The sequence below is a fragment of the Sciurus vulgaris genome, assembly GCF_902686455.1.
Source record: "Sciurus vulgaris genome assembly, chromosome: 16".
Classification (NCBI taxonomy): Eukaryota; Metazoa; Chordata; class Mammalia; order Rodentia; family Sciuridae; genus Sciurus; species Sciurus vulgaris.
The window spans coordinates 47,407,502-47,420,702 of record NC_136477.1 but is presented as its reverse complement, the minus strand read 5'-3'; the positions used below and the strand labels follow the sequence as shown (position 1 = coordinate 47,420,702).

The 13,201-nt window shown below is 35.4% G+C and overlaps 1 protein-coding gene across 9 annotated transcripts in view; it reads right to left on the bottom strand.

The window, feature by feature from the left end:
* The window catches only part of ANKRD28 (ankyrin repeat domain 28), a 207,393-nt gene that overhangs the window by 109,871 nt on the left and 84,321 nt on the right, over positions 1-13,201 (bottom strand). For 3 of the 9 annotated variants that reach the window (XM_079116410.1, XM_079116409.1, XM_079116411.1), the window contains one exon: positions 260-328. The exons of the other annotated variants lie outside the window; for them this stretch is intronic. In XM_079116410.1, coding sequence (XP_078972536.1) covers positions 260-283 — 24 coding nt within the window. In that variant the 5' untranslated portion in view covers positions 284-328. The remainder of the gene's footprint in view (positions 1-259; positions 329-13,201) is intronic. 9 annotated transcript variants of the gene reach the window in all.

Below are 13,201 nucleotides of genomic sequence, written 5' to 3'. Positions count from 1 at the left end.
CTTCCCCAACACCAATTCGGTTCTACAAAGAAATTAAAAATAAAAACAGAAATTTTATTACCAGGGTTTGGACAAGGCAATCTTTGGGGAAGGGAAAGAAAGTAATCTAATTTCCATGTATACAGAATCCAAAAAACCTTCACTGTTTATTTTTCAAACCAATGATAAAAACTTCACCTATAACAATTTGTATCTGATATATTCTTTTTCACATACAAAGACAAATATGTCTTAGAATGATGATGATTATTTTTTTTACCTGGTATAAGAGAACATGCTTCATATCACTTTGATGAATTTTATTCAAATCATTGATTCTCTATAAAAACTACCAAAGAAAAAAACAGTGCATTATTAGTTTAAAATGCTTGCATAATTTACATTATTTACTCAACAATTACAATAAAGACACGAAAAATATCTCAAATTTTTCTTGTAATTTCATGAAAACTGCATATCTGTTTAGTAATTAATCTACTGTCATACTTTTCATATGAGATAATCTAAAATTATGTAATTAAAATAAAATACAAAATATTTTCCTTGTGAATACATGATTTGGAAGGGATGGGACAAGAATTTTCTCAATTACGTCTCAAAGTATAAGTACTCTGATTTACAAAATTATCAATGTACCAACTACTTAGATTTATTCATATGTGCTATTTTGGCAGCATGATCTGAAAAGTGAACCCCATGTTATCAGAAACTACATATTTGGTTTATTCAGCAGTTTGCACTGAATGGCAGCATCTAGCACCTATCCCCTACCCTCTTCACCTTTGAGGTTTCCACTATTTTCTGTGTTCAGAAATCCTATAATATTTACTTTTAGATCTGTAACACAATAATAAAGACTCTAGCTGGTCAAGGAAGCTTTCATGCTAAGAATTTTTATTAAAGGCCTTTCCTAGAACCAGCTGCAGTCCCTGGGCACTGAAGGCAAGAAGACTTGAACATGTTCTCACTAAAATTCAGATGCTACCAATGGGATGGTTATAAGAGACAGGACCTCTAAAAGATTAGGTCACAAGAACCTCTCCCTTAGGAATGGGATTAAATCACCTACAAAACACACTTCATAGAGTATTTGGTTCTCTTGCTTTTCCACTTCCTGGCATGTGAGGATATAGTGTTCCTCTTACCAGAGGACATAGTCCTCACCTAAAAACCGAATCAATAGGGCACCTTGATTTTTTACTTCCTAGCCTTAAGGACTGTGGCAAATAAATTTCTGTTCCTTAAAAGTTACCCATGGAGTCTCAAAATTTTTTTTTTTACAGCAGCACAAATGGATGAAGACAAGGGGATTTGGTATAACTTTTCCCCTTAACACAGATCTATTCTCAGTCACCCCTCTAAAATCACTGCTTCAACAAATCATTAATAAAAAGTTACAAATGATAATAAAGTATTCACTTTTTTTTCTGTTTTAACAGAACTCACCCTGTCTACATCAAATTGATTTGTAAGGAATTGGTTTAGCCTAATTGCATGTGGGCAATCAACACTTTTGATAACACAGGTTTTCTTTTTCAGATCATGCTGCCAAAACAGTAGCACATATAAACCAGTGTAAACAGATAATACATTGACTTCTACCTATCAAAAAAAGAGAAAACAAAAAACTCCACTATACACATAATCAGAAAGCTCCCTCCCACAAACAAAAATACAGAAAAGATAGTCAAATAATTTTAGATTATAAACTTGCTAAAGTCAGGCTATTTCATAACTTCTTTTTATTCATTCATTTCTAAACACTTTTGAAATAGTTACTTGTTATGATTTTTGATATGGTTTGTCTTCCAGAGGTTCATGTTAAAGGCCCAATCAGTGTGGCAATGTAAGAAGTGATGAAATCTTTTAAGAGGTGGGGCCTACTTTGGTTTCCTTAGGTTAATTGAAGAATGACCTCAGAAGGGACTATGGGACTCCAATCTCTCTGCTTTGAGACATGATCTGTTCTTCCCACACATGTTCCTACCATGGCCATCCACTGCAAGGCGATACAGCCAAGGACAGCCTCCTCACAGGGCAGTTCCCTGTTCCATGCCGTGTGGACTTTCAGCATCCAAAATTGAGCTAATAAAAAACTTCCTCTTTATAAACTTACTCTGTATTCAGGCATTTTGTTATAGTAACAAAAAGGACCATTTACCATATACTGACTATAAATAGGGAATAATTCAAATAAGGTCCTATCTCCAGAGAATTAAAGTTTCTAAACATGACAAAAGTCAATTAATATAAGTGCTACCAAAGACAAATTCAAAATACAATGGGGCTGGGTGAGCTGGTGCGTGCCAGTAATCCCAGAGACTTGGGAGGTTGAGGCAAGAGGATAGCAAGTTCAAGGTCAGTTTCAGCAAGTCAAGAAGTCCCTGTTTCAAAGTGAAAAAATAAACAAATAAAAAAACAAAAATAAAAAGGGCTGGGGATGCAGCTCTGTGTTAAAGCACCCAAGGTACAATCTCCAGTTTAAAAAAAAAAAAAAGTACAACAGGCATCTAAAAGACTGATATAATAATATTGGGAAGACCAACCAGGAAAGGTTTTCCAGAGAGAGATACGCCATGTATTAGTTTTCTATTGCTTCACAACAAATTATCACAAGTTCAGTTTAAAAGTCATTGTTTTAGTTTGCAGTTCTCTAGGGCAGATATTCAGGGGTGGTGTTCCTGGGTTCTTTGCTCAGGGTCTTATTTTGAAATAAAGGGATTAACTATTTTCCACCCTGTCAGAGGTCACCTTCCATACCAACAGTCCTTGCCATGTGGCTCCCTCCAACATCAAAGAGAAACACGAGAGACTATCCCTCACATCAAATGCCTTAATACTTCTAATCCCTTAGTCCCTTTGTTTCTGACTCTATGTTCATACATAAGGAGTTCATGTGGTGGGCAAGCCCACCAGAATCTTGCTGTTGTAAAACTGGCTATGCCAGATCATAAATTAATCACAGGAATAATATTCATCAAATTATACTTCCAAAGATTATACAGCAGACCATTTTAGAATTCTGCCTAGCATAGACTATGGCCAGAAAAATGCACAAAGGTGGAAAACGAGGCAAAGGAGTTGGGATAAATCTGGGCAGAACTGATATCTTGGAATCAGTCAAGCATGGAAGAGGATAGAGAAAACTGTAGTACAATTGGGCTTGCCTTCCCAGGACCAAGCAGAATAACTGATGCACGCTGACTGTTAAGGGAATGAACTAATACAGTTAGATCAAATAAACTATCAAGCTCTGAATAAAGAGTTTGTATGCTTATAGCTACAAGACAAAATAAATTTCTTAAAACACCATGCCACTAGATAGAGGTGAGGGGTAACAAGTGAGAAGCAAAAACAAGGACAGCAAACTAAATTGGACATAACAGAAAACTGGGTTCTTATGAGATTTCTGCTAAATGGAAGTGACAAAATCAAATAATTACAAGAGTGTTAGTTTTGCCTCCTTATAATGGAGATGATTTAATTACATGTTCTCTAAGATCCCTTTCCAGTTAAAACAGAACAGATGTTTACATGCCTATAAAACAGAAGGTATGTCCTAGGACAAAGTTTTCACATTTAGAATCTAGTTATTAATTCATATTTTACTCTTGACATTACTCCATTGTATACTGAATTCATTTCCATTCTGCAAATTTAGAAGTAATCATAATCCTGATTAAAGCTTATGTGCTTTTATACTAGAAAAACAGAAAATTACTTATCAGTAATGGGTCATATAAGAATAAGAAGCAGTAGGAGTGACATCAGCTCCAGTTTCCTGCTCAGAGAAATCCAACTACAACCAATGGATTCAAACCTTGGTGAATACAAAGCCAATAAGCCCACCAGGAGATACAAGACTCAAGAATGGTCTATTACTTCAGCAAGTAAGGAGTTCACTGGAAGTAATTCTCAAGGCAGTGTCTTTCTGGACAAAGAAAACAAAGGACTTTTAGGAGAAATTTATACATATTCATAGGCCATACTTCAGTCTGAGGTGATGATTCTCATCTTCCAAACAAAACACCACTATCCCTATTTTTTCTAGTGTTTTGAGTATGAAGGGATGCTGTATTTTATCAAATGCTTTATCTGCATCTATCAAAATAATCGTGTGATTCTTGACTTTAAGTCTGTTGATATGGTGAATTACATTTATTGATTTCTGGATGCTGAACCAACTTTGCATCCCTGGTTAAAACCCACTTGATTGTGGTGCACTATCTTTTTAATATATTTTTGTATGCAATTTACTAAAATTTTGTTGAGAATTTTTGCGTTGATGTTCATTAAGGATACTGGTCCATCTATGCTAAGCCCATGGTCAATATCATTCTAAATGGTAAAAAACTGAAAGCATTCCCCCTAAAAACTGGAACAAGGCAGGGATGCCCTCTTTCACCACTTCTATTCAACACTGTCCTTGAAACTTTAGCCAGAGCAATTAGACAGACCAAAGAAATTAAAGGGATATGAATAGGAAAAGAAGAACTCAAACTCTCCCTATTTGCTGATGACATGATTATATATTTAGAGGAACCCGGAAATTCCACCAGAAAACTTTTAGAACTCATAAGTGAATTCAGTAAAGTAGCAGGATATAAGATCAATGCTCATAAATCTAATGCATTTTTATACATAAGTGATGAATCTTCAGAAAGAGAAGTTAGGAAAACTACCCCATTCACAATAGCCTCAAAAAAAATAAAATACTTGGGAATCAATCTAACAAAAAAGGTGAAAGACCGCTACAATGAAAACTACAGAACAGTAAAGAAAGAAATTAAAGAAAATCTTAGAAGATGGAAAGATCTCCCATGTTCTCGGATAGGCAGAATTAATATTGTTTAAAATGGCCATACTACCAAAAGTGCTATTCAGATTCAATGCAATTCCAATTAAGATCCCAATGACATATCTTACAGAAATAGAGCAAGCAATCATGAAATTCATCTGGAAGAATAAGAAACCCGGAATAGCTAAAGCAATCCTTAGCAGGAAGAGTGAAGCACGGGGTATTTCAATAAAAGAACTTCAACTATACTACAAAGCAATAGTAACAAAAACAGCATGGTATTGGTACCAAAACAGACAGGTAGATCAATGGTACAGAATAGAGGGCATGGACACAAACCCAAATAAATACAATTTTCTCATACTAGACAAAGGGGCCAAAAATATGCAATGGAGAAAAGATAGTCTCTTCAATAAATGGTGCTGGGAAAACTGAAAATCCATATGCAGCAGAATGAAACTAAACCCCTATTATCTCACCCTGCACAAAAATCAACTCAAAATGGATCAAGGATCTCAGAATCAGACCTGAGATCCTGCATCTTATAGAAGAAAAAGTAGGATCCAAATGTTCAACATGTCAGCTTAGGATCAGACTTCCTTAAGAGGACTCCCATAGCACAAGAAATAAAAGCAAGAATCAGCAACTGGGATAGATTCTAACTAAAAAGCTTTCTCTCAGCAAAGGAAACTATCAGCAATGTGAAGAGAAAGCCTATAGAGTGGGAGAAAATCTTTGCCACTCATACTTTAGATAGAGCACTAATTTCCAGAATATATAAAGAACTAAAAAAAAAAAAAAATTACACCAAGAATACAAATAACCCAATCAACAAATGGGCTAAGGAAATGAACAGATACTTCACAGAAGATCTACAAGCAATCAACAGATATATGAAAAAATGTTCACCATCTCTAGAAATAAGAGAAATGCAAATCAAAACTACCCTAAGATTCCATCTCATCCCAATTAGAATGGAGATTATCAAGAATACAAGCAACAATAGGTGTTGATGAGGATGTGGTGAAAAAGGTACTCTCATACATTGCTGGTGGGGCTGCAAATCAGTGCTGCCACTCTGGAAAGCAGTATGGAGATTCCTTAGAAAACTAGGAATGGAACCACCATTTGACCCAGCGATCCCACTCCTTGGCCTACACTCAAAGGACTTAAAATCAGCATACTACAGAGTTGCAGCCACATCAATGTTCATAGTTGCTCAATTCACAATAGCCAGATTTTGGAACCAACCTAGATGCCCTTCAATTGATGAATGGATAAAGAAATTGTGGCGCACGCACGCACACACACACACACACACACACACACACACACACACACACACAATGGAATATTACTCAGCCATAAAGAATGATAAAATTATAGCATTTGCAGGCAAATGGATGAAATTGGAGAATATCATGTCAAGTGAGATAAGCCAATCTCAAAAAACCAAAGGACAAATGATCTCACTGATAAGCATATGATGACAAATAGTGGGGGGTGGGAGAGGGGTAAGAATGGAGGAAGGAGAGACTATATTGAGGGAAAAGAGGGCTGGGAGGGGTTGGGGGAAGAAAAAATAACAGAATGAATCAAACACTATTACCCTATGTAAATGTATGATTACATAAATGGTATGCCTTTACTTCATGTACAAACAGAGAAACTACATGTACTCCATTTGTTTACAATAAAAAATAAATTAAAAAAAACAAAACAAAACAAAACAAAAACACCCAGAAACAATGCTCTCTGGTGGTTGAATTTAGTATTATGATGAAAAAAGCTTGGTTTTGGTCAGCTAAAGAGTGAGGCAAAGTGACTTAGTGATTTTGGTTCCTTGTAAGTTTCTCTGGAAGGTCTTAAACAAAAACTTTAACAGTGTTAAAAAATATTTAAAGGGGCAGCAGCTGTAAGAAAGCAAAGGTGACTGCCCTCAAACTACTAATAACTATTCACAGAGAATACTGCCTTTGTAAATATCCCAGAACTCAATAGTGAGGCTGAGACACCTTGTTGGATGAGAAAACTGAGAAAAGTCACATTAGAAAGGTTAGAGGCGGCATGGTGGCACATGCCTTTAATCCCAGCAGCTCAGGAGGTTAAGACAGGAGGATCAATGAGTTCAAAGCCAACCTCAGCAACTCAGTGAGGCCCTAAGCAACTTAGCAAGACCCTGTCTCAAAATAAACATAAAAAAGAACTCGGAATGTGGCTCAATAGTTGAGCAACCCTTGGTTCAATTCCCAGTACAGAAAGGAAGAAAAAAAAGAAAAAAAAAAGAAAAGAAAAAAAGTAGTAAAAGGAGCATTTTCATTTTACCTGCACCATGCCTCTCCCAAGATGGCAATGAGCTACACAGGAGATTCTCTTGGGCCCATGGTTTTTCTATAGCTGAAAAAGAGAGCTGGAGGTAGACAATCACCTTCTCCAGCATCTCAGGATTCTTGTCAGGAGGTCCACTTCCGTCTCACACCCTGGGGAATCTTGGGAATATGAGCAGGGCCAGATCCTTGGGGGTCAGTTACAAAGAAATAAGTGAACTGGTGAGTTCACAGTAATCAGTGTGAGGACCTTTGTGGTAGAGCTCTGCATTCTGGTCAAAGGAGGTGTATCAGTAGAGATTAGCTAACAGTATCACTCTGAGTCAAAATAAACCTTTTCTGCTTATTAGCTGATGTATGTCAGGTATTTGTTATAATTATGGAAAGCTGGCTAACAAAACTGAAACACTATTCAGCACGTAAGAAAAGAAAACCTGTTATTTGTAACAATATGGATGATCCTGGAGAACACTATGTTCAGTGAGATAATCAAGCACAGAAGGATAAGTCCTCGAACAGCAGGATCTAAAAAAGTTGAATTCACGTAGGTAGACAAGTGAGGAAAGGAATAGACAATGAATTATTGGTTAAAGAATACAAAGTTTCAATTAAAAACTTTGAGCTCTATTGCACAGCAAGGTGACTACAGTCAATACTAATTCAGTTTCTAGCTATATTTCAAAATAGCTATGAGTGTAAATTTCAAAGTTTTTACCACAAAAATGAGACTTCAGGTGATGGGTTTTATCAGTCTATCAATCAATCAAGTTAATCTGCTTGATTTAAGCATGCCACGATGAAATGTTTACCAAAAGATCATAATAAACCCCACAAATGTATACAATTATGATTTGCCAATTACCACCGTATTAACAATTTTTTTAACGAATAAGGAGAGATGACACCATCTATAAACTGGGTAATTTTAATTATTAAATACAATTGTTTGGTAAACTAATGTGTAGAATTTCTATTTGAAAAATAATGCTGGGGGCTGCATTGTAGCTCAGTGGTAGAGTGCTTGCCTAGCATGTGTGAGGCACTGGGTTTGATTCTCAGCACCGCATGCAAAAAAATAAATAAAGGTTCATCAACAACTAATATTTAAAAAAGAGAAAAATACTTCTGGACGATAAGAGAAAATTCCCATTTCACAAAATATAAGGTCTAGTTTGAAAACATCCACTGGAATGTCAGTTGCTTCAATAAATAAAATTCTTCTTAATGGCCCAAATTATTTTTTGTTTCTTTTTGTTTTGCTTTTAAAATTCCCTGCATTGAAGAGCTACTGTGAAGAGAACAAAAGGGCTAGAATTCTCAGAGTTACAGAGAGAAGACACTGGTACAAGGAGAGAATTCCAAAGGTTGGCAGAATATTTTCCACTGGTATTTGGCTGAGCATTGCATGTGTGCAAGAATACTTCCTGAGGCTAGTGAAAGAACCATCCAAAAGCATTACAGTAGTGATTTTCAATCTTCCTTCTTTTATTGTCATTCCCTTTGATTTTTCCCTAACCCTGCCTATGAAATTAAAATGTCCATATATTTCTATTTTGTACACTTAGGCCCTTTAGAGGGTCACAAACTATTGGAACCTGTAAGATTTTTCAAACATTTTTACACATCCCTACAAAGAATATAATTTTGCTCTGCTGGGAATGATATAATCTCCAATGGGAATGCAAGGATTACAGGGAACTGAGTGCCCTGTTCCAACTAGGTGGGTACTCGGGAAAATTTATTTCAATAACAGAGAATAATTGGGCTATTTTCAAATTAAATAAGATGTGCATTAGGATAAAAATTATAGAATTTGGATAAATCTGACAAAAATCATGTATAAATGAAACTATAAAATATAAAAATGACCTAATTAAGCAGACAGACATAATTTTTTCATAGGTCAGCAGAAAATATTATTGGTACAACCCTGTAATCCCAGCAATTTGGGAGGCTGAGGAAAGAGGACAGCACATTCAAACCCAGCCTGAGATATTTAGTGCAATCCTGATTCAAAATAAAAAATAAAAAGGGCTGGGGATATATGTAGCGCAGTGGTAAAGCCTTTGAGGAGACAAAAAACAAAACACACACACACACACACACACACACACACACACACACACACCAAAAACAATATTAAGATGCTACTTCTTGCCAAACTGATCTATAGATTCAACACAATCCCAATATTCCTTCCTTTCCCTCTCTTCCTCTTCTCTCCTGTCTTCTTTTGAAGAAATTGACAAGTTAATTCTAAAACACATATGGAAATTTACAGGACCTAGAATAGACAAAAAGAATTTTGGAGAAAAAAATTGTTGACTTCAATTATAAAGCTTATTATAAAGCTATAGCACCACAAGGGTGGCACTGGCATCAAGATACACAAATGTATCTATGGAATACAATAGTCCAGAAATGAATCCAAACATATGGATGTTAGAAATTTAACAAAGATGCAAATATAATTCAATAAAGAAAATAGTCTTTTCAATAAATGATTTTTATTGAATGCAATGACCTATAGCATGTATCATATAGAAATATGAAGTCAAAATAGGTTGTAGATTTAACTGTGGAGCTTAAAACTATAAAACTTCGAGAAGACAGAATAAAACCATGTGACACTGGGACAGAGATTTTTTAATACAACACCAAAATCAACATCCATAAGGGATAAATTGATAAATTGAACATCGTCAATATAAAAACTTCAGCTCTTCAAAATTAACTCTCAAGACAATGAAAACACAGCCACAGATTGTGGATATGCATCCAGAACATATAAAGAATGCAGAAAACTAAAGAGTAAGAAAATAATCCAATGGGGAGAAAAAGAAAAAAACAAAACAAAAAAAAAAAAAAAAAAAAAAAAAACCTGGCAAAAACACTTGAAGAGATTTCACCAAAGATAAATTGATAACAATATCATGAAAAGATATTCAACATTACTCATTATAAAAATACAAATTAATAAAATATGTAAGAATTTAAAAGACTATGCCAACCATTAGTGATGAGATGAAAAAATTAATTCTCAATCCTGCTGATCAGAATGTAAAATGGCATAAGCAATTTGGAAAACAGCTGGGCAATTTCTTAAAAATTAAACATGTGCTTACCATATGGTTCAAGTATTCCACCACTATTTACCTGAGACAAAATAAAGCATATGTTCATATGAATACTTGTGTGTGTGTGTATGTGTGTGTGTGTGTGTGTGTGTGTGTGTTCATAGTTGCTTTATTTGTAATAGGTGAAAAGGAGAAGGGGAATGGTTTAAAAAATTGTGTGTATTATAATGGAATGTAACTCATCAACAGAAAGGAATTAACTATTAATACATGCCACAGCATGGGTGGATCTCAAAACAATTATGCTGAAGTTAAAAAGCAAAAGAAGTATTGAAGCAATTATAACTGAAATTTCACCAAATGAATGTCAAAATGGAAAATCACATATCCAGGAAAATATCAAGCATGCCTGTAATTCCAGAGCCTCAGGAAGCTGAAGGCAGGAGGATCATGAGTTCAAGCCAGCCTCGGCAATTTAGCAAGACCCTGTCTCAAAATAAAAATAAAAAGGGCTGAAGATGTCATTCAGTGGTAGTCCCCTAATACCACAAAACAAAAACAACTTTAGAGAGAAAGAAAATGATCCAGTCAAAAACTTAGATCTACATGAGGAAGTATGAATCTGTAAACTCATATAACTGAAATGAATGACAGCCACGTTACAAAGAAGGAATTAGGATTATTGTTATTAAGTACTTAAACTACCTGCCAAGTGTTCTAGTGTTATTTAAAAATATACTTCAATTGTAGTTGTATATTGCAAAAAGTAGGGCAACCAACAAGTCAAAAAAGAGGTATAAATGATATCCTAGGAAAGAAGAGAAAATAGAAAACAAAATGCTCAGTTAAAACCACAAAAGTTAAACCAGGCATGGTGGCACATGCCTGTAATCCCAGCAGCTCGGGAAGTTGAAGAAGGAGGATCAAGAGTTCAAAGCCAGCCTTAGCAAAAGGGAAGTGCTGAACAACTCAGTGAACCCTAAGTAAAAATACAAAACATGAAGATGTGGCTCAGAGGTTGAGTGCCTAGGTTCAATCTCCAATACCCTTCCCACCAACAAAACCCACAAAAGTTAAAAAAAAAAAAAAAAGAAAAGAAAAGAAAAAGGAAAAAAACTAGGATCAAAGAACAGCAGCAATAAATAACAAAGCTGGCAAAATCCATATTAATACATCTGTATTAATAATCACTATGAGTGCCAATGGTCTAAAAAACACCAATTAAAAGACAAAGACTGTCAGACTGGATCAAAAACCAATATACAACTATATGTTGTTGATTAAAACAATTCCTTTTAAACAGACACAGACAGAACTCTTACAAAGTAAATGGATGGAGTGAATTCTGGCAAGATGGTAGAGTACAAAGCACCAAGAATCTCTCCCCAGCTAGAAAACACATTGGTAGAATTTCTATGATGGAACTATTCTGGGCTTTATAGTCTACAGAAGACTTTCAATGTTCACTGTGAAGGATTAGATGGGTAATTTGTGATTTATTTTGGTTATGGTTAATTTAAATCCTTGTACAGTAGTAACTACCCATTCCCCACCTCATGACAGGTAGCTCTGTAGGTGTACTTGGAAGAGCTTGTACACTTTCCTAGAGTTTCTCTGGCAAAAATGAGCCTATCTTCCAAACATGTAGGATCTGTGCTCTGATTGCCAACTCTGATCACAGAGAAGACAAAGCATTAGCAACTATGGTTGCACCTGGCCTCATTGAAACTAGGCCCCCCTACATACTCAAGTGATTTAAAGGATTTAAAGGATCAGTACCCTTTTCTCCCTCCATTGCTTTTTCTCCAAATCCTTTCCAGGAAACTAATAAAGGCACACATTCAAAACCCAAATATACTCATATTCAGGGAAAGATGCAAGCTCAGAAAAAGACCTATGAAGACCTTAAGTTTATATCTGATCCTGAGTTCAATGATAGCCTACATCCAGAAAAAGAAAAAGGAAAGGGAAAAGGTGAGGGGAGGGGCAGGGGTGAGACCCAAACAGCAAAATAGCAAACCCTGGAGAAAGGGGACAATCTGACTTTCGGCATTAACACCCAACTAGATTCAAATGTTCAATTCACAGCAGGAATCACAAGTCATACCAAGAAACAGGACAGTACGGTACATTCAGAGGAAAGAGCAACAAAAAATATGCCGAACCAGAAACTATTCCTGAAAAGATCTGATGGCATATTCACTAGACAAAGACTTTAAAACACTGTCTTAAAGGTGATCAATTACCTTCACCAATTCATGTATACATGGATGCTAAAATTACTTTAAAACACAGAATGTAGAGAACATGTAGTCTCTCTGGGAAGTTGAAAATGTTTAATGATTCAAACATTCTAAAAATTTTGCTTGTCCACTGAAGGAGAATTTTTGTCCACTTGATGAAAAGATCCCTTTTATTTCCAATAAGATTAGTAATAATCCAAATGACCTCTAAGAGGAGACTAGTTAAATAAACTGATATAAGTACACAATGAACTATTATGCAGCTATAAGAAGGAAGCTCTCTAAAGATTAATATGCACTGATTCTAAAAATATGTTAGAGATAAAAAAAGAAAATATAGAACACATATTATATGCTAACTGAAAATAAATATATTACTGGATTATAAAAAGTTGCCAACAGTTTCTAACTGCTGGTTCCAGTGGAAAACACCTTAATTTCACAACCACCACAAAAGTGATTTAGTCACAATGATAGACGTCATACACTCATAATTGGATCTTAAGGGAAAACTGAACACTAGTGGAAAAAAATTAAAACATCTGAAACTGGACTCCAAAGGCACTAGTTAGAGTTAAGGGAAAGCATCATTTCTAGGCATGTGGGGACTACCTGAAATTCTCCCCTAGGTAGAAGCAGAGTTGGATTCTTAATCTATACTCCCTACCTGTATTTCATATTCCATACAAATAGCTGGAAGCTGAGTGGATACACCTGAAATAGTACTGGAGCACTGTGGGCTCCAATTTCAATTAC